The following is a 22,844-nucleotide window of genomic DNA, read 5'->3' as shown; positions in this document are numbered from 1 at the left end:
ATATCTGGTTTGTAGTTTCGAGAAGAAGACATCTAAATGAAATGGTCATGATAGACGATGCGCAATGGACGACGGACGATGGATGCCGGACAACCCACCGATACTAATTGCTTAAAAGCAGTATTTAACTGTATGTTTCCCTGAAAAATTCCTCAATCCACTTATTAAGTTAAAATAGATACAAAACCAATGAACAATTATGTATGAAACAATGGATATTCTCTCTGAGTTATCAAAACAATGCAACGCTTTCTGCTGCTATGTGTCTGTATATAAACATAAATATGAATAAACACACAGTTCTTTTATATAAGAAGCCGTTAACACACAGACTCATGTAACAGAAAAACATTTTGACAGGCTCTATATAGTGTTACCAATATATCATTAATTGTTAAAATTGTCACTGATCCATAGAAGTTCACAGCCAGTATAAATTTTTATCTAATATTTTAAGAATGACTAGTGATAACATCATGCACTACAAGTAAAAAAATAACATCACAAGTTCATAATTTCACTCAACATTATTTAACACAATGCATACTAAGTTCAAAAATGAGTGCTACTCTCGACAACTATCATTTTTTCTTGGGGTTTTACACTTGTTTCACCAGTATCTTTAATTTGGGTCTACCATCAAACAATGAAAACAATCAACTATTTCAAGTGTATGTGGTCTGTCGCTAGCACTGTAACTTAACCCCTTATCCAAGATTGTTGTAGATTTTCCCCAGGATATCATCAACATCAGCAATGTTTGCAAATAAATCTATATCATCCAGGCTTTGCCTTCAATTTCATTCTGTTTAATATGTACTGTACTTGGTCCTCTGAGGGATTCCAGACAGGTACTTTAACCATCACTTCTACCAAAGTACACGCAAGCCTCCACACATCTGTTGTTGAAATTTGAGCTGCTTCTTTCCAGCATCACTTCGAATGCCTGGTAAGCAAGAGTGCCAGGCTGTGAGGACCCATCAGTCATAGTTGCCATGACAGTATTCATGCTCCTGAGCTTGCTCAAACCCATGTCACGTAACTTTACCACATGGAAATTTTGTGAAACAAGTATATTTTCCGGCTTTATATCCCTGTGAATGATTATTGGATATTGTGAGTGCACAGTGGCTTGTGATACCTTTAATGAAACAGTCAACTTCACTGACATAGTCATGGCATTTTCTTCATTACAGAAGAGACAGTTATCCAATGTGCATCCTTCAATAAGTTCAGAAACCAGGTATAGCTGATCACTTGCTAAGGCATACGCCATCAGCAGTACACTATTTGAATGCCTTAACTTACTATGTACACAAAGTCCACGGTCAATGAATGGTTTTGCAATCTCCATTCTCTTCATAACAATCTCCTTTATAGCAACGTTAGTCCCATTCCAACGCTCTTCATATACAGTACCAAATGCCCCATTTCCTATTTCTTTATTCTTTCTTAATGTTTAAATCGTTTAAATGCATCCTTGGTACACATGGAGATGCCTGAGTTTGTGACTCAGTGGTGGGTGCCTAAAGCTGGACACTTCCTCCATTTTGTATTCCCACGTTTTAAGTACGTAACAAATAGGTAATAAGTAACAACAAATAAGTAATAACAAATAAGTCATAAGAAGTAACTAAAATGTCCCTCCAGGGCTTCCGTAGAAAGGTATACAAACATAAATCCATGCGTTACTTCAAACATTTTAAACCTTGACAAAAATGTATGCCCTGTGTTTGGAAAATGAACGTATGATTCAATAAATAACGTAAATACTTGTAGTCTGCAATGATCCGTAACCGTCCTTGAATTATTGAATGTTAAAATGTCTAAATGTGCAACCACCTTTACGTAGGGATGCATGCACATGTTTCCAAAATAGTGCCTAGTGGTGTACTGTTCATGTTCAAATCTGGCGATTGTGACAAAACTGCAGAATTAAATGTTCAAGTAAATATACATTGATATTGTAAATACAGATTCAGTACATAGTCAGAGAAAGGTTGTTGGAAAACGATACGATAGAACCAAATTCGTGATTATAAAATTTTGAATACACAATCAACTTATGTTATAACGCCTTTCACATACTATCCACCCCCCCCCCCTATTGTTTCATTTGTCTTAATAGGCATGTCAGCTGTGTTCATAAAGAGTGAAATATGTATGGGTATTACCATTATTTACCATTTTTTATAACAGTGGATAGTGTCAGCCTATGTACTAAGTCGTAGAAGCAAAACCTCGAAATCCAGTTGGAAGTAATATTGAAGGCCAATTTGAATATCAATGATGTACCAAAGACATGTCCTTTGTATCATGTAAATTCATTACTTAGATACTTTAAAACACAACACACTTCTGATAAATTTTGCTGAAGAACTTCACCATTTAGCGCCCCGCTTTATTCATTAATCCTTGTAAACAGAGATTTTGTCAGTTTTGGTCACGATATTATATATCAGCCGTCTACCAAATAATTTTGCAACTGCATCATGAGTTATGTTATTAAGAGACTCTTAACGAACTTTTTGAATTTATAGACACCCATATTTACTTTTGTAAGTCTTACAAAGGATGTGTCGTCTGTTAAACTGAAAAATGACCAGAAAGAAAAATAACATTAAAATATTTTACCTTCAAATGCGACATTGACCTTTAAACTTAATAATAATCATAAGCGTCCAAGTATGTGCTTTTGTTTGTCACACATTTTGGGCTCATTCATGATGCTGAAGGGCTCAGAAAATTTAAAACGACTAAAACATTATCCCCAATAACCAGACTCAAAATCCGGAATTCTGTTCAGAGCGTCCCTTGCAAACAGCCAAACACCAATCGATCACGCAGTCTACATCCAGTCCAATCTTTGAATATGAGTACATTTTTTTGTGTTAACCTGCTCTCTGTAAGCTTATCAATTTATGACTTGGTTGAAAGAATTTACTATGCAAGCGCTATGCAAAATTTTTTCATGAACAAAAATTTAATTATCCTATTTCTAAATTACACGAACTAGTGATGACCAAACTTTAGAAATTAAACCTTCAATGTACAAGTTGAATAAATTTTGCCTTTAATCGAAGTAATCAATCTCACTGGCAATACTGACATGATTGATGATGATCTTACAACAGTTTCGGACCAACTTCCTTACTTTTAAATACCGATTACAACTTATGTAGTCATTAAAGTGCCACAACATACTGCTTTTAGCAACAAAATACTGCCGACGACACTGAAAATTACAATATGACCTGAAACTAATTACATAAATGATTTTCTGAGATTACTTATCCGTTAGCAGAAGAGGTTACTTATCCGTTAGCAGAAAAAAATGAAATCCAGAAATCTACCAGAACAGAACCAACAAGAACATTACTGCACAAAACGAAAATGTAGCGAAAAAATGTGTAACTAAAACACAAAAAATATATAATTTTTGTTACATAATTATTAAAAAATAATGATGCATACAGACGCTCAAAACAGTGCAAGAAATAAACATCAAAACTTGAGAGCCAACATTGAAACGCTGTTAGAGTAGACGCAACTTGACCCCGATGGTTGACCTTTGTATTATAATAGATAATGAGGCACAACCTATTATTTAAAAGGTGTGTACGCTTGATCTTTTGCATTCATAAATTCAAATTTGACGTAGATTTATCGTGATATAGATTTACTGCAGTGCTGTAAAAAAACATGAGCTGCACGAGAAAATGGAAATATAGATTTGTGTAAAGATAAATCAGTGAATTGGAAAGTTTTAACTGATCAAATCTAAGTATATATACTTTGATACTGCATTGTATACAAATTAATTCCATAGCCTGAACAATATACGGCTTCCCTACGCACCCCTTATTTGCTACAATGAAATAATCTATATGAATAATCAGCCTAAGGTCAACCATCGCGGTCAAGTTGCGACTACTATATCATGGATTTTTTCCAGCCATATGCTGGTATTGATTTCATCTTTACTTCCTGTGTATAACTAGGGTGAAGGTCAGTTAACAGCTGATTAAAACTGTACATTTTGGTTGGTGGATGAAAAAAATCCACAGGTTTCCGAATGGAATAGATAATATTTTCTTAAGGGGTGTGCAGGTGCTCTGAGCTGTATAGTTAGACAGTATAATCCGTTGCAAGGCTCCTGTGGAAATAATTTGTACAACGTCATAAACCTGAATCCCCTACGGCAGAGTTCAACTCTGCCACTCTGGTACGAAGTGATTTTAATGTCAGTCAACTCGTACCCCAGTCAACTCGTTCCCATTTTGGTCATTTCGTATCCCTTGACGATTTCAAAAATGGTAATTTGGCCTTTTTTAGTCTTTTTTGTCACAGTTTCCTAGATTATGATTAATATAATTATGATGTAAAATATGTTTAAATATGTTCTATATAAAATGCATGAAAATATTACTTTAAAAACTACATTTTGTTTTGCTTTGTAAATACACGATCGTATGTAAAAGTGCGTTTCGTAGCTTAAAGTGTGTATTGACTAAAGATACTTTTTGTTTATACTACAGCAAAAATAAAAATATAATTGTACACAAAAATATTGCAGACATGTGTGCATTTTTCTATTATTAAGATATGAATAACCGATTCATCAACAGACAGTGCTTTATATAGAGCCTCTGTACAAATATATTAAGGTAGAGACGATTCATCAACCATCTGTGCTTTATATAGTGCCCCTGTACAAATATATTAAAGTGGGAATTAAAGTTGGGGAATGATTCACCAACAGTCTGTGTTTTATATACAGTCTCTGTACAAATATATTATTGTGGGGAATGATTCATTAACAGTCTGTGCTTTATATAGTCTCTGTACAAATATAATATTTTGGGCAATGATTCATCAACCGTCTGTGCTTTATATAGAGTCACTGTACGAATATATTATTGTGGGGAATGATTCATCAACAGTTTGTGCTTTATATAGAGTCTCTGTACAAATATATTAAAGTGGGGAAATGATTCATCAACAATCTGTACTTTATATAGAGCCTCCTCTTTACAAGTATATTAATGTGGAGAATGATTCATCAACAGTCTGTGCATTATATAGAGCCTCTGTACAAATATATTAAAGTGGGGAACGATTCATCAACAGTCTGTGCTATACATATAGCCTCTGTACAAATATATTAAAGCGGAGGAATGATTCATCAACAGTCTGTGCATTATATAGAGCCTCTGTACAATATATTAAAGTGGGAAAATGATTCAACAACAGTCTGTACTTTATATATAGCCTCTGTACAAAAATATTAAAGTGGGGAATGATTGTTTAACAGTTTGTGCTTTATATAGATTCTCTGTACAAATATATTAAAGTGGGGAATGATTCATCAACAGTCTATACTTTATAAAGAACCTCTGTACTGCATCTTTGCAAAAGGGACAGATCGCTTATCGTTTTCTGATAAACGTCCGTACCGACCATTTTCATTGCCAGAATTTCTCCATGGACCTTAAGCGTATTGAGGTCTTCCGCTTCTGTTTAGCTCTGCGTTCATTGTAATGTTATATCGCCAAGTTTGTTCCATTTATACATTTAGAATACCCGCAACTACACTTAACATTCACGAATACTTTAAACCTGATTGTACAACTGATAGCTTTTATCATAATACTATTGAAACAAGACCAGCATGTATGAACATATCAAGTGTTTCTTGTCTGTACACGTGACAATCCCAGTTGTTATCTGCCGGCATATGGGCTAAAATTTAAATTTACTGTACAAGGAAAAATATGAACTTTCAAATAATAATATATCTGTCATTGTTTGAGTTGTTGAAGACTAAAAGCTTCTATAATGAATTAATACTGAAACATTTGTATCTGACTCCTAATTATTTATGTCTTGGTTACTTAGTGGAGTCAGACAGGATCGGCGTATAACGAAGAAGTGACACTGAATAAGATAATGCACCGGCAAAGGTTTGAATTTTCTTAACTTTCCGTGAAAATTTCAGTATCGTGGTAAATAATTTAGAATATTAAAGACAAATTTATGGGGTTTTTTTTTTGTCAAAATTTAGTTTCTTTTCTTTATGTTCTCTGCTCATTGTTAAAGTTACTAGTAAATTGATGGCAGTCAGGCCTGTTTATATATTTTAAACAGTGTTTATACAGAAACGTTTGTGTATACAACAAATTATCAACAATAAGTTAAACCATATATTTTCATGTTAAAACATGTTAACTAGCTACTTTCTGTTATTAAGGAAATAATAGCGGCCATTTTTTATAATGTAGGTCATATATTTTGGGCGCTGTGATGATTCATATAGAACTCTATGACTCGTTTCGTATTTCTCTTAAAAATGGTTAAAACATATTAAAAACGTGAAATGTCCGGTATATTGGCCGAAATATAGGTTATAGTTCAAGAGGTGGAAAATTGATAGCAATTATGAATAAGAAATTATTTTATAACGAGTTTATCAAAACCGGAAGCGGTATAATATGTAGGTCACTTCCGTTGTAAACATAAATATTGGAAGAAGTGGCAGCTCTTTAAATCCAAGATAAATTCAGGTAATCGGACCAAGATTTCGGTCTTTCGTCCTTTAGATATTTAGTGCAACCTTTAGTGGAAGAACTAGAAGTTTCATTAAATCCATAAGATGAGATATTGGTTATATTTCGTGATAAATTCCCAACAGTTTGTTTTTCTTAGCAAAGCACATTTCCGAATTTGGTAATTTGAAATAAGAGGGTGAATGCTAAAATAATTTCATTGTAAAAGGTTGTAAAAGGAAATGCATGGTTCTTCAAGTACATACAAAATACTTGCTGTTTGAAAAAGCATATTTGATTTAGTATTAGAAACTACTAGAAATTTTTTAAGCCGCCATATTTTACTCCTTATGACTCACATTGTGGTTGCACCAAATCTCACAACCAAAGTCAACCTTTTTCTACTCTACTGCTCATAAATGGATCAAAGATAAATATTACGATATATCTTCTATACGGTTTTCTCCCAGATCTTGCTTCCTGTGTGAAAAAGAAAACAACAATGATTAAAATGTTCGCCTTTAGAGATCAAATATTGAAAATTTGCTGTTGCAAGGAGGTGTTCAAGTGCTAAAAAGCTATCGACCAAATAGACAAAAGCCCTGGTATCTAAATATCGTCCTAACACAGGTCACCATTAAGTCCATAATCATTGTCACACATTTTGTAACTGACAGTAGTGTCATTCTTTACAAAGAAAGGTCTGTGAAAGAAATTATTTATAAAAAATACTATATCAGATTATTCACCCTATTCTTAGAATTCGCACAAATATACATATATACCTATGTACTGAATAACACAATTCCCTTACTTTTTATACTGCACAACAGGTACACAAATATTGAGACAATTCATGTTAGCTTATTGATATTACCATTACCATTCCAGGATAGGACAGATCAGAAATCATAAGAATTCAATAGATAATAGCAGACGATCTAAATCATGTATTATCTTTTAAATAACAAAGTTCAGATTGATGCATAATGAAAAACATTAGCTCTTTCATGTCATTCACAGAAACATAGTCTTTTAACTAAAACAACAGCTGTGTGGTAAATAGCTGATTACTTTTTTCAAAAAGGTGTAAATGTATATAATAACAGACATTTAAAAAATGTAATTGTAGAAGGCAGTTGTCACGTTAACCCTTTCATTTTACAGATATATAACATTTAACCTTATGAAATAAAATATCATAATTATGAGGACTTAGAATATTAACATTGATGTCTAATTACGAGCTAATAGATATATGCCCATCCTTTGAAAACAATCTGGTGTCAGAGAGAAGCTAAAGCTCTAACAAGAACAACAAAAAACTTTGCAACGAGAATTACTGAAACCGTTTAGAATTACAGCGCTGACCTAATAGAAATCCTTAATACTTTTTTTTATATTTTTTAGGGGAATCAGAACTCACCAAAATGAACGACGACAGTGGACAAAACATATATGTGCCTACACTTGGTGGCACGGGTAAGTGAAATTCAAGTTTAATCTTTCTGGAAGTCATTCTTTACTACAGGACTAGGCGACAACTGAGAATTTCGTCTATAATTTACAGCTTTTGAGTACGGAACGGACTTTTGAGCCGGAGACGAAATATGATAGTTGAAAGGAAAAGTTTGTTTGCATATAAAGCTTTTTAACAAACAGAACTATATTTAAAATTGGAAAAAAGGTTACAAAGGCACATACATTCGCAACACGTGTGTACAAGTTTTGCAAAAAATTTTGCTTCTTTCACTCAGATTCCCAAAATGAAATCTTATATAATAAAAAAGTACTATATATTCTATTTATGTTTCTAAAGCGATTGCTTTCAAGTCTTTTCACTGCAATTTGTTAAAATCTTTTGATAAAAACAGTTTTAATATTGACAACATTTTTCCCCACTATATACACGTATTAAAGTGATTATTTAAGATCAGAGAAAATTTGCATGTTTCAAACTTTCAAGACAGACATACTTTAACATACATACTCTTGAGATTTATGAAGTTATAGTCACTGGTTTGGTTGCTTCCTTCCTGAAAATGAAAAAGATGTTAAGGTCATTGGCAAATCATTTCCCAATTCTCATTTTGAACTGCATCAATGGTGTACAGCAAGTTTGCTCTTTAAAGGAAAAATCTGTACATAGACCACATATGCACTCTTCTAAACAAACATAATATCAACAATAAAAATAAAAGCACCACTATGGAAAGCCATAGCTGTCTTACAAGCTGAAATGTCATTATATTATGTTGATAATATAACAATATAACCACTTAATATAAAGAAGTATTCACTTTATATAATGACATAACCACACAATATAAAGGCATATCCACTTTAAATAAGGACAGTTCCGCACTGTATAAAGAACAAACAACTTTATATAAAGATAGGACTACTTAATATAAAGTAACAGCCACTCTTACTATATAAGATGTATCCACTGAATATAAATAAGTATCAACATAATATAATGACATTTGAACTCCATATAAAGAACCATGCACTTTATATAAGGACATAACCACTTTATATAAAGAAGTTTGCACTTTATATAATGACAAAATCACTATATATAAAGAAGTGTAAACTTTATATAATGACATAATCACTCTATATAAAGAAGTATTCACTTTATATAATAGCATAACCATTTAATATATAGAAGTATTCTCTTTATATCATATCATAACCACACAATATAAAGGCCTTTCTACTAAAAATAAGGACATTTCCACACTATATAAAGAACAATCAACTTTATACACAGATATGACCACTCAATATAAAGTAACAACCACTCACTATCCACTTAATATAAATAGGTATTAACATAATATAATTACATTTTAGCTTATAAGACAGCTACGGCTTTCCATACACCACGTCTTGTTTGAAAATAGGCATATAATTAATACAGTGAGTCGGGTTTTATTTAATTTAGTTTGTAGTTTATTACCTAGCAGATCACATTCTGCTTTCTAGATTTAAATTTTAGAGAATCAAAATATAGATTATAACTTAAAGGAGGTTATCTGATGCATTACTTGTCCTAAGTAAAATGACAATTCTGCATGCAAATGAGAACAATGATTCCTAATAACAGTTTGCTCAGAAATTGCAAGTACAACAAGAACTGGATGTCTGTAACACAGGGAAGTCACCTGTCTCTTTTTCTTAACAATCATTGTTACTTGCATCTTCATATAAAGACTTTTAATACTTTTAAGATTAAACTAGACTAGATGATGAGTTATTAAAATTGTCTGTGGTATCACACTCGTCATAACTTCAGCCTCCTTAGATCTTATTAAGATAGCAGATGAAACATTAAGATTCTTTTATACTACAGTGTATTTCAAAAACGACATTTATCCCATTTTATTGAAACATGCATAGTTGAAAGAATAAATCTTTCCTTGACGACAGGAGTTCGTCATTCCATTTTCATGACTTTGCTAATTTGCCTCACGAAAACAAACCCCTACAAATTGCTATCGAATGTCATAATAGATGGTTTCTAAACACATATTCAGTAACGTAGGTCGCACACAGTAGCCAAGAGTATTACAATACTAACAAAAATGATGTTGTATAAGCCGTACATATTCTTTGAATTCGTGATATTACATATCTGACTCTCCACTATTTTGTTTCAGGAGAGAACGTCAATGTGGATGCAAGTGAAGGCGCTTGTCCACCTTCACCTTACGGCCCGGGTAAGTATTATTAAATTCAGATATGTTCAGATTTACATCATTCAAATATTGAATTTAACATTAGTATAAACTAAATATTGAATTAAATATTAGTATAAACTATAAAGACATGGTTAACATATTGATTCCTCAAAATCAGTATGGGCCTGAACCGTGCATCACCCTAAAAAAATAGCATATAGCAACAGATTACTGTAGTGTCAGTGTCATTGACAAAGTTTTCTGTTTATAGATATAGTGGATCAATGTTCTGTATGGGTAACTATGAGACAGCATGCCATATCGTTTGTTTTTCTATGGAAACATGTTTCTTATATTTGAAAACTACAGTTTAATATTTAGCTTGACTTATGTACACATAAAAAAAAACTTTAGAGTGAAACTTTATGTTGTTTTGATAAATTGTAAAAAAAAACTTCTTCATGCTATACCTATTGTGAAGTTATTTAGACCTGGGGTTCTGCTTTCATTAAAGTGCAGAAATGCCCAATAGTAGCTTAATTATAATTTAAAGAGGTAAGATTTCGCACACAATACATAATAATCACAACTTTAATCGTTCCTTAATTGCACAATAAATATGTGAACATTCTATAATAATAACAAGGTATCCATTTTGTCCTATTATGACCTTTTTATGTAAGATTACTGTCAGTCAGATTCTATACACAAACGAACAACAGTCGCAATTCAAATGTAGATCTATGGGAAATATAGTGATTTCCTTTGTAATAAGAAGTTATAAAAATACACGCTAAGTGAAACATTTTGAAATGTTTTCTATATATAGACATGATTGATACTTGTCCTACGCCAATTCTGCTTGCAAATGTGAGCAATGATTCCTCATAGCTGTTGCCTAAGCAGCTACCAACAGTCCATTGAAAGTACAACAACATCTAGATGTCTGCAAAACCAGGAAATCACATGTATCTATTTTTGAACAATCATTATTATTTACATCAATTTATAAAGAGCTTCAATACTTTTAGGATTAGATGATGAATTGTAAAAATTGTGTGTGGTATCATACTCGTCATAAGTTAAACTCCGAATTTCACATTCAAATAGCAGAAGAAACATTAAGATACTTTAAAACTATTTCAGAAACAATATTTATCCCATCATAGATGTTTGCTAACTAGACATTCGTGAAAATTGCTATAAAATGTCGTTATAGTTTGTTTGGATGAGAAAAAATGGAAACTCCACAAGTCGTTCAACACGACAAAAACGAAAATGTTGCAGGCTCGGTTTGATTGAGCCTGTTCACGGACGGTAGTGAAAAGTGATGCTACCGTCCACACCCTCTAGCCCGGGTTGAGCAGAACTCAACATTTAAACATGCTGCAAGTACAAAGCAGATATCCGCAGATGTGTTCACACGGCCTTCAATGATACACTAGCGTGTAATTCCATGAAAAGCGGCATATAGTCCTCAGTTAGAATTTGGGTTGCCCTAAACGAGAAAACAATGGGCAGAACTAAACAAACTGGAATATAGGAAGGGGATCTGAGGTTATGGAGCCTGCATATCACAGGAACTGCCAAAACACAAAATTAAAAAGTAGGCACCATATCCAAAGGGTGATTATACAATACCCAAAGCTATGAAAACGGAAATATTGGAATTACCCAGGCTGAAATGTTCAAGCTGAGAAACTAAACAGTACCAATATCACGACATAAAAGTCGTGCTGAACGATCTGAGAAGATCGAAAAATAACAGCCCTGATTGAAGTCCGATTTGAATGAAAATATCATAATGAACATACAATATATGAATTGTGTTTCATAAAGTAAATTACATATAGACAAGGAATACCAGAAAGAGTATGTGACAAAAAAACGCTGAGGATAATTCTTAATAATAGAAAGATTACCTAGATAATCAGCAAGCCAGGTTAAGCATTGATGAGTGCAGGATAGACGAGACTAAAACAGCAGCTCATAAAAGAAATAAGATCATGACTGTCACAGTAGATATGCATCATTATAGGGAAGGTAGAAAAACTTGAGAAGGGTCTCAGACCATAAGCCATATAAATTGGGTTCAGTGCACCGTTGTCATGTTCGGTAAAGTAGGCCACACACAGTAGCCTTGAGTATTACAATGCCAACACAAATAGCATTGCAAATGTCATACATATTCGTTAATGTGTATATTAGGATTCGTGATATTACATATCTAACTCTCCGCCGTTTTGTTTCAGAAGAGAACGTCAATGTAAGTGGAAGCGCTTATCCACCTTCGCCTAGCGGTCCTGGTAAGTGTTGTTACATTCAGCTGTTTTCTGATCACTCCCCACTTTACATCATTCAAATAATGACTTAAATACTAGTATAAACAATAAACACCTGGTAAACATAGAGATTCCTACGAATTGATATGAAGCTGATCAATGCCAAAATTTAAATCACTTTAGGTACAAACGGCACAAACACTTGTCGAAACTTCAGTTTATGACAGTGACAACTTCTCTCAAAACTCACTTGTAGTAAAACTTGCTGGAAGAGGGGATCCCTATAACTCCGGCTGCTGGTTAGGTTTTCCTCTCTCATACTTTTCCCCCAATGTGCTTTCCACCACACTGGAAACGCTCTGCATCCATGATATTAATTACATGCATACGGTACACTGCATAATCACTACCTTATTCAATGGCACCCAATGCGCCACTAAAACCTGTTGATCACATGAAATTCAGAACTCATTTTAGAACAGTGGTAAACCTAGTTTCTTGTAACAGGAATTCTGTTCTGTCTGTTACTTTATTAATGCGTCTGTCAGTTTGTCAGTCAAATTGGCTTAAAACATTTGCAAGGGTAAGGCAGTGGTTCCAATTCTTTTTATACACAGATCGTCCCAGAACCACACGGGGCCTCAAAGGCTACTTGTATACCAGATATCAAAAGTTGTGTTTATATCAAATGCTACTTTAAAACCAAATGCTACTTTTTACAAAAGTCCATTTTTATGCCAATGGCTATATTTGTACCAATGGCTTCGTTTAAACGAATAGCTTCTTTTATGTCAAACGGCTACTTTTATATCAAAAGCTACTTCAAATCACTTGCCCCTCATCGATGTGAGTTCGAGCCTCACTCGGGGCGTTGAATTCTTCATTTGAGGAAGCCATCCAGCTGGATTACGGAAGGTCGGTGGTTCTACCTAGGTGCCCGCTCGTGATGAAATACTGCACGGAGGGGCATCTGGGGTCTTCCTCCACCATTAAAGCTGGTAAGTCGCCATATGACCTGCAATTGTGTCGGTGCGACGTTAAACCCAACAAAAAAAAGGCTATTTTTGTACCAAGGGCTACACTTGTAGCAAAGGCAACTTTTGTACCAAGGGCTACATTTGTACCAAAGGCTACTTTAGTACAAGGGGCCAATTTTGTACCAAAGGCTATTTTTATACCAAGGGCTACTTTTGTACCAAAAACTACTTTTATACCAAGGGCTACCTTTCTAGCAAGGGCTACTTTTGTACCAAAGGCTATATTTATACCAAGTCCTACTTTTATACCAGTGTTTAATTCTGCACAAAAAGTCTACTTTTTCTACCAATGGCTACTTTTAAACCAGGGGCTACTTTTGTACAAAAGACTACTTCTGTACCAAGGACTACTTTTATATCAAGGGCTACCTTTGTAGCAATGGCTACTTTTTTGCGTAATGCTACTTATATGCCAATAGATACTTTTATACAAGGCCAGCCAAAATGGCTACTTTTCCTACCAAATGCTACTTTTAAACCATGGGTATACTTCTGTACAAAACGTTTTTTTTTTGTACCAAAAGCTACTTAGTGCTACCTTTGTACCAATGGCTACTTTTTTACCTAATGCTACTTATATGCCAATAGATACTTTTATACCAAGGCCTGCACCAATGGCTACTTTTCTTACCAGATGCTACTTTTAAACAATGGGTATACTTCTGTACAAAAAGTTATTTTTTTGTACCAAAGGCTACTTAGTGCTACTTTTGTGCCAGGGGTTGCGTTTGTACCCAAGGATGTCCTTGTACTTTAGCTATTATTATGCCAAGAGCTACTTTGATAAAAAGAAGTTTTGAGACGACCCAAGACCTTTTTACCAAAATAATAAATATGTACGTAAACAAATCCCTTTTAACAGTAATTCACAAATTCAGTGAATCAGCTATTTTCTTTTTTTCCAGAGCAAAAGACAGCAATTCTTTGCCAGACGGTAGATGTACCTACAATGGTACACTCCCAGTATCAACAATATGATTGTACTGTGGTTTTGCATGAACCAGTTCATGCTTTCGTTCCTTCAGGTATAGTAATCTTAATGTCATATATAACACCCATGACCTTTTTATGAAAGTTTGATAGTATTTATAGTATGAAATTCAGATATCATAATTAATATTGTAAAGAAAGTTCTTGCATATTTTGGTAACCACGTACTATGACTACATTCTGAATTTATTAATATTAGTGCATAAGTAGGGGCGATTTGGAGCCATTGTGATTCGAACCCGTGGTCCTGGGTAAAACACGAGATGCTCTAGCCCAGCACCTATACACTTCCAGAAGTGGATACCAGAAAAGAAGCCATAAATAAGACATGGCAAAGATATGCATGGGTTTTGGTTTTTTTTTTCCAAAATCACGGTTTGCAGTCTTATAGTCAATCAAAGTACCTTCCAGGGATATCAATAAAATGCTCTCTGAACATAGTATAAGTATATAGACATGACATGATAACATGTAATATAATTTCAATTTGGATGTTTTTATCATTAATTAAGCTAATATTTTATTTTAACTATATAAATATCCTTTCTTCATTTACAATAATCAGACAATATGTTTGATAACTTTACTTGGATGGAAAGTCATTATTTTATTTTGAAACGAAAGAACAAAATATTGATCAGGAGATATTTAACATACATGTACTCAGTCATGGTAACAAGGGATTTATGATCTGTGATTTAAATTCTAACAACATATTAAATTTATTAATATTATACCGTTACTGAAACTCCATTGTTATGCTGAATACATTTTCTCATTCAAACTGAAAAAAAAATTTTTCTGAGTAACAAATTATTCATTCTTTTTCTTTTACAGGTTCGACCATATTGACATCGGAATATGTTGTTGCAATGGGGCAGCTTCTTCTAAGATACAACAAGATGTAAAAAAAATAGAAACTAGATGCATAAAACACTTCTAAATGTCTGTCATACTTCTAGAATGTTAAAATAACTTAGCAACTCCATTTCAGTATTTCATTTTATGATTTCTTCTTACACAAATGCAGAAGTGGAATAAATGGAGTATGTATGAATATCTAGCTAAAAGATATATTCTTACAGATATTGTATAGTGTAACCATACATCATTAGCATCAATAACAGTTGTTTTGTTTTATTTCATTACAACTATCTGTAAATAGAAAAATAGATGTATATATTTGCAATTTTTTCAATGTCTTTACTACTGAACAAAAGCAGATCTTGCTGCTTTTATAATAGGCTCAAAGTTCTTGTTTGAGTGATAGTATGTAGGTTACCAATTTGTAAGTAGGATTTACTCCACATTTGAAAACAATATTTTTACGCTGTTATATTTTCTGAATATGATGATAGTTATTTTCTGTTTAATCAACTGTGCAGTTTAACATTTTATCAGTATTTGTTATCCTGATTTTGATGTTAATCTTTAGTCTGTGATATTTATATGTCTATTAATATCAGTTATTTATATGTAAATAAGATGAATGTTAATATATTTGATAGATAAAACATGAATATACTTTATAACAAAATAAAATGTATAAAGATATTTATTTTGAAGTTCTTTGTTACCAATAGTTATTTATTATAGTAATATCTGACCCACAACTGGCCCCAAGGACAGTGCTGTCATTCATGTTATTTAATTCCTACCACTATAAGATTGTTCTTTCCGAACTTGGTTGAAGGAAAAAATCTTACAGTAGAAAAGGAGGATCGTGTCAAAATCTTTAAAGTTCTGAACTACTATTTCGATAGTACTTCAAGCCAATCTAGATATCAGTCTGTCACCAAAATTTCAGAACTACCTAAAACCCCACAAATAAGACTTCTGGAACTACTTGAATAAGCCTAAGCCTTGAGACAAGGATTTACTCAAGTTATAAGGTAGTAACCAACTTTTAAGTGGATTTAATCTGCTATACATTTAGTCTTAACTGTACTTAAAAGCCCTAGTAATTGGTTGGTAAAATTTTTCTATGTTGCAACTAGAATGTTGGGGTCTAAACAGCAACAATGTCAAGCCCAGTATTTGCATACACACCACCACTATAGGTGGGCTTGATTGTGAAACCCTGTTTTTGCCTGGTACACCAATTTCACCTGGTTTGTACTTATTTCAGTCAGGCTGACTGCGTGCATCAATTTGGTACACATGCACGACAAAATGATGGTGCATTTCGATACCAATCATGTGATCGGGATAATCCGGTTCCGTATCAATCGAGCCTACCTATCACTGTAACAATCGAGCTAGCACATTTAGCCAACTGAAAAAATAACAGCTCCAGGCAATTTATGCTACCGACAATATCTTACATTACCATTGATCCCTTATAGTGACCTTGACCTTTGAGATAGGGACCTGGGGTTTGTGTCCAACTCTCACGTTTCCTTCAGGTAGACATTAACGTCAAAATATTTTGTCCTTCATCCAAAGGATCTGGCTTTATAATATTGTTTCAGCAGATTGTTTGCGCCTTTAAAAGCTCTATGTTATCGTTACTGGATAAAGAATACTTAACAATTGCTCAAGATTCAAAATATATCATTTTATTCATACATTAACAAACTAAGCTTAGAATTTCTAGAAATCATATTGTGAATAAAAACTCAATCAGCATTGTGTAATTGTACTAATGATATAAAATGTAAAAATAAATGTGATACCAAAAAAGTAATCATGACAGCTGCGAGAAATAAATAATGTAAGAATATATACAATGGAAAATAAACAATAGCATATACGTAACCAGATCAAAAACAAAAATATGTGTACAAAAAATGCTGTTCTCATATTGTTAACTTTTCACCAAACAAGATTTTACATGTACTTCGATTAATATGGGCAAGACTTGTTAAAAACCTCCATTAATTCAATGTTTGCATGATGGAAATGAACCCCATTCTGCTCTCTTCTTACAACAGAAAAACTTTTAACTGGAAAAGCTATCAACCAGATAATTTAACAATGGTACCTAATCTACATTTTGAATTTTCATTTTCAGAGATGAAACTTCACGAAATGTTAGTAATTTCTATCAGAAGTATACTAGATTACCAGTAACAAATGAAGTGTGGAAAACACGAAATAAAATTAGAACAAAAGTTCACACCATTAAGGCACAGAACACAGAGCACAACCTGTCAGTCATATACATTCTATAAATACTAACAGCCATGTACCCTGGTTATGAAACAGTATTCAGCTACATGCTTAAACTTACATAATATTATGTAATCCACAGGGAAATCCTGCTAAGAAACTGCCGACAGTGCATTTCCCACATTTCCCCCACTAAAACTTAATTAAGACGTGGAAGCTGATATCTCAAGGTCACGCTGGATACGGTGAAGAAGTTCATATAAACAAGAGCTGTCAGTGGACAGTGTGCTTGACTATTCTCAGTGCTTGATAGTATAATATAAGCAATGAGTAAAACTTTAACATTACAATAAGCATATTCTAAGTCGAAAAGGGGCCATAATTCAGTCAAAATGCTTCATAGAGTTGCCTCCTCCTTTTTACAGACTGGGGTCGTGATGGTAAACAAGTATGCAAAATACGAAAGCAATATCTCAATGGACTTTGAAAATATTTGGGGTGGTACGCCAACTTTAACATTTATTCTAAGTAGAAAAGGGGCCATAATTCAGTCAAAATGCTTCATACAGTTGCCTCCTCCTTTTTGCAGACTGGGGTCATGATGGTAAACAAGTATGCAAAATATCAAAGCAATATCTCAATGGACTTTGAAAATATTTGGGGTGGTACGCAAACTTTAACATTTGTGTGACGCTCACGCCGACGCCGGGACGAGTAGGCTAGCTCCCCTATTCTTCGAATAGTCAAGCTAAAAATTAAGGACTAGAGTCAAATGGTTTTTTGTCCACTGTCATGCAGATCCTTGAAATAAGTAAATTTTTACGCCTCCATCTGGTTAATTCACGGCCCAATTTTGAAACTGAGACATGACAAGTTTGCAACTTGTGACTGGTACATAACAGACAAGTACCTAAAACAAAGTTTTACAACCTCAAGGACTGACCGTTACCTCTCTCTATAACTAGTAATAAATGAAATGACTCTCTAATTCTCTAGTATAAAACATCAAGTTACAGAGATTCACATTTTGAAAGTAAAAAGGTACATGTGATATGTTGTATATTTGAGAAATAAATAAAGCACATAATGGATATGATGGACGGATTTGATAAAAGAATTACATATAAAACATAAGAGAGCATATTGCTATCTGAACATTCAAATACACAATGTACAATACTTAAAGGTACATTTGCACCATGATTTTTACCTCCTATAGCAATATGCTGTATGACTCACATTAATAAATCTATAAATAGTTTACACAATGCTTTAAATACTTAATGTTGAAACATTTCACTCGAATAATAACATGCCGGGCCTAAATATTTTTCCCTAAAGTTACAATTATGCATAACAATTAAACTACAAACACTAAAATTTCACTGCCTTATGATAACTCTAAAGCCCTGCAGATTATGAAGATCAAAGACATTTACAATGCCACACACTTGAATGGAATGCTTTCAAAATTTTTATCACAAATTATCATCAAGGTATCATCTTTTCGTATCAGACATAGATGCCAAGTTTGTAGTACAAAAATATCTACACAGTATCATACAAAATGATCATCATATATCTGTTACTATAAACAGTGGCCAAACCAATTACAATGGTTTTTGGTCCAACCTATTTCATGTCCTGGTTCCAAAGCTGTAAAAACCAGTTTGGAGACCAGTCTAAAAATTGCAGCATCTGATTGGTTATCTATGAGCGAAAATTCAAAATTGACCAATGGCAAGACTGCATTCCAGGACTGGTATTCAAATTCATGTTTTATAACCTTAGAACCTGGTCATGACAATAATGGCAACAGTTACTTCAGCACTGCTGACTAGAGTGAACATTGAGACAAATTCACAATTGCATGTCCGATCAAAACATCTTGTATATGTAGAGAAATAACTGAGAAAAAAAACTAAAATCCTTAAAAATGTCATAATGCTATTGAACTCAATGCTCCGCTTATGTGAAGCCGGACAGATCTATAAAGAAATGTAAGAGAATTCCTTATTTTGAAACTGGCAGACCGCTACAGACAGATGGCCAACAAAATGAGTCAGAGCTGATAACACTGCCATATTCGTAACATCATATTAAATGTCAAAAAATTAAATTCAAACAAATTTAAATGCCTAAGTACACACAGATTTGTGATCATTCACTCCCAAGGACGACTGAAAACAATATTCCTAAATAAACCCTTATTCTTATTTTCTACATATAATGCCATAATCAAATTAAAAACAATGTAATACAAGTATCATGAAGTGTTTCTGAAATTTTTCTGATGTCATGCACTGACGGAAGTTTATGACCAAAGAAACTGTTCACTATTCTTAAATAACTTCCTTGAAAGTATAACCAAGGAAATCGTTTCATATTCTTACAAAACTTTCTCGAATGTTTATGACAATTTAGTCATATTTTATGAAATTTATCACAGACACAAGTTGAAATGATTTCAAAGATCGTCATTATACATTGGAACTTCCTCCTCTACAATATCCCCGTCTTCCTCCTCGTGGCCCGCAGCTCTATACCCGTTCATCTTGTTTGTGTTGATCGTGTTACTGAGAGGTATATCCAGGGCTTGATGTACAGCTTGTATTGTCCGCATGTTCACATAGTATGTCATGTTCACACCAGATATTCTACCCTTCATCTCTTCCATAGCATTATATGCCTACATAATACAGAAATGTATGCATCACGTTATCCTTTATGTATACACATTTTACCCATACACTAGGGAGTCAGAACATATTACACACTGCCACTAACTCAACATTTTATGCTTAAATTCAAAAGCTTCAAAAATGTCACAGTAGCCGATTTGCGAGGTTTTTATGGTATTATTATATACATGTAAATAATATTGTAGATAAAGTTCTACAAGACACTTTCTTCCAACTATTTAACATTAATACATCATTTTGATATTTATCTGTGTCCCTTTTAATACAATTTTTCTAATTAAGGCATTATTAAGACTGATATCACTCACATCAACTTTTTCTAACATATACATAAATATGTTTAACACTGCAAAATCTCAAAAGCAGACATGCCGAGAAAAGAAATATATATGGGCCGTTTCATGACAAAATTTGTATTAGTGACCAAAAGAAAATCTTAAGCTAATATAATATTCATGAAGAATACTTTTTTTGCCTTTGAAATGTGAAAATTTGCAGAATTTATCTTTACTATTTCAACAGTTTCAATGCTTTTAAGTAATTCATTGAATCAGTTCAGAGAAATAATTGAAGCAAAAACAACTTGAAAGCATTTTGACATGGTTGTGGAAGGTAGGTACCTATCATTTATGCAACATATTACATATATAACCAAACTGACATCATAACTCTTCCAAACATCATAGGAAAATACAGAGGAAATGCAGAACTTGCCTTGGCACTGAACCTTCCTACAGAGTTTGACTGAAATCCCACCAATAATTCCAGTAGTCTGGATAAAGTTTTGTGACTGACTGACTTCTTATGATGTAAAAATTATATCATATCACTAATGCAGGTTTTCTAACTGAATGGCCCACATACATTTGTATTAAACGACTTTAACCACTCATCAAAGTGTGTTTTGAATATCTGTACAGCACAAAAATTACTGATGATACTTACAGCCTTCCAGCGCTCCTTTCTGGCATAATGTTCAATAATAAAGCCGTACACGTCTCCCATTCTGACAGCACTGTCCAGGTCTGGTTCCTCCAGAAGTACTTGGCATTGTTTGATGGCCTCCTCAGAATCTTCATCATAAACCCTGTAACAAACATGGGAATATTATTATATTCTATTAAATCTTTAAAATCACAGATAAGGAGACCAATGCAGCATGTTACAAATTCTCCTGTAAAAATACAGAACCATTGAAAACACTCTTCAAAAAATATTTCATGCAAACACTGAGGATTCTATGCTAAACTAGAGCTATCACTAAAGGTGATGAATGTACCCCCCGCATGCACTGACACAGTACATTGCAATTTGACACACACAAGATTGCATAATTATGTGGACTGTATGTATATAGACTGTATGTATACAGTATAGTAACAAAAAACAAAGTCCCATAACTATGCAGAATATTTATCTAAAAGAATGTAACATGCCCCATGCACAACTAGGGTTGGTACTGATCACTTGTGTGAAGTTTCATTAAATTGTGTGCAAGGGTTTGGTAGATTAGGCATGCACAAGATTGCATATGCAGACTGTATGTACATAGTATGTTAACAAGAAACAAAGTCCCATAACTCTGCAATTTTTGTCGCTGAAAGAACCTAACATGCCCCATGCACAACTACTGTTGTTACTGATCAGTTGTGTGAAGTTTCATTAAATTGTGTCAAGGGGATAAGGAGAGATGGTGCCAACAAGATTGTGTCTATGTCTATAGTATAGTAACAAAAAAACAAAGTCAAATAACTCTGGAAAAAAATTTTCTGAAAGAACCTAACATGCCCCATGCACAACTACTGTTGTTACTGATCACTTGTGTGAAGTTTCATTAAATTGTGTCAAGGGGATGAGGAGAGATGCTGCGCACAAGATTGTGTCTATGTATATAGTATAGTAACAAAAAACAAAGTCCAATAACTCTGCAAAAAAATTTTTCTAAAAGAACCTAACATGCCCCATGCACAACTACTGTTGGTACTGATCACTTGTGTGAAGTTTCATTAAATTGTGTCTAGGGAATGAGGAGAGATGGTGCGCACAAGATTGTGTCTATGTATATAGTATAGTAACAAAAAAACAAAGTCCCATAACTCTGCAAATTTTTTTTCTAAAAGAACCTAACATGCCCCATGCACAACTACTGTTGTTACTGATCACTTGTGTGAAGTTTCATTAAATTGTGTCAAGGGGATGAGGAGAGATGCTGCGCACAAGATTGTGCCTATGTATATAGTATAGTAACAAAAAACAAAGTCCCATAACTCTGCAAAAAATTTTTCTAAAAGAACCTAACATGCCCCATGCACAACTACTGTTGGTACTGATCACTTGTGTGAAGTTTCTTTAAATTGTGTCCAGGGAATGAGGAGAGATGGTGCGAACAAGATTGTGTCTATGTATATAGTATAGTAACAAAAAAACAAAGTCCCATAACTCTGCAAATTTTTTTTCTAAAAGAACCTAACATGCCCCATGCACAACTACT

At 33.6% G+C, this 22,844-nt stretch overlaps 2 protein-coding genes across 4 annotated transcripts in view; one reads left to right on the top strand and one right to left on the bottom strand.

Moving 5' to 3' along the window:
* The first annotated feature begins 5,714 nt into the window (after nt 1-5,714).
* Nucleotides 5,715-16,084, top strand: LOC128551387 (uncharacterized). Of its 3 annotated transcripts, none has more exons than XM_053532236.1 (6): nt 5,715-5,963; nt 7,956-8,027; nt 10,211-10,270; nt 12,487-12,537; nt 14,456-14,575; nt 15,378-16,084. In XM_053532236.1, exons 2-6 carry the CDS (start codon nt 7,976-7,978, stop codon nt 15,446-15,448), a joined length of 354 nt encoding a protein of 117 aa, XP_053388211.1. In that variant the 5' UTR covers nt 5,715-5,963; nt 7,956-7,975; the 3' UTR covers nt 15,449-16,084. The 3 variants fall into 3 exon arrangements, with proteins under 3 accessions (XP_053388211.1, XP_053388209.1, XP_053388210.1); XM_053532234.1 differs by having other exon boundaries at nt 12,484-12,537; XM_053532235.1 differs by lacking the exon at nt 5,715-5,963 and adding an exon at nt 6,479-6,563 and having other exon boundaries at nt 12,484-12,537.
* A 992-nt stretch (nt 16,085-17,076) lies between these two features.
* LOC128551388 (intraflagellar transport protein 140 homolog) overlaps nt 17,077-22,844 on the bottom strand; it is a gene marked incomplete at its 5' end in the record, with an annotated part of 30,500 nt that continues 24,732 nt past the window's right edge. The window contains 2 exon segments of the mRNA XM_053532237.1: nt 17,077-20,340; nt 21,299-21,440. Of these exon segments, the coding sequence (XP_053388212.1) occupies nt 20,119-20,340; nt 21,299-21,440 (364 nt within the window).

The sequence above is a fragment of the Mercenaria mercenaria genome, unplaced genomic scaffold (assembly GCF_021730395.1).
Source record: "Mercenaria mercenaria strain notata unplaced genomic scaffold, MADL_Memer_1 contig_1046, whole genome shotgun sequence".
Classification (NCBI taxonomy): Eukaryota; Metazoa; Mollusca; class Bivalvia; order Venerida; family Veneridae; genus Mercenaria; species Mercenaria mercenaria.
Note: the sequence above shows the minus strand (reverse complement) of the source record. Positions and strands in the feature narration are given on the sequence as shown.

What these genes read in the sequence shown, in the direction of transcription:
- LOC128551387 (XM_053532234.1), top strand. Translation starts at nt 7,976, where the DNA reads ATGAACGACGACAGTGGACAAAACATATATGTGCCTACACTTGGTGGC. An exon ending in ACCTTCACCTTACGGCCCGG is followed by an intron (nt 10,271 to 12,483) that starts GTAAGTATTATT and finishes GTTTTGTTTCAG; the next exon opens with AAGAGAACGTCAATGTAAGT. An exon ending in TCATGCTTTCGTTCCTTCAG is followed by an intron (nt 14,576 to 15,377) that starts GTATAGTAATCT and finishes TTTCTTTTACAG; the next exon opens with GTTCGACCATATTGACATCG.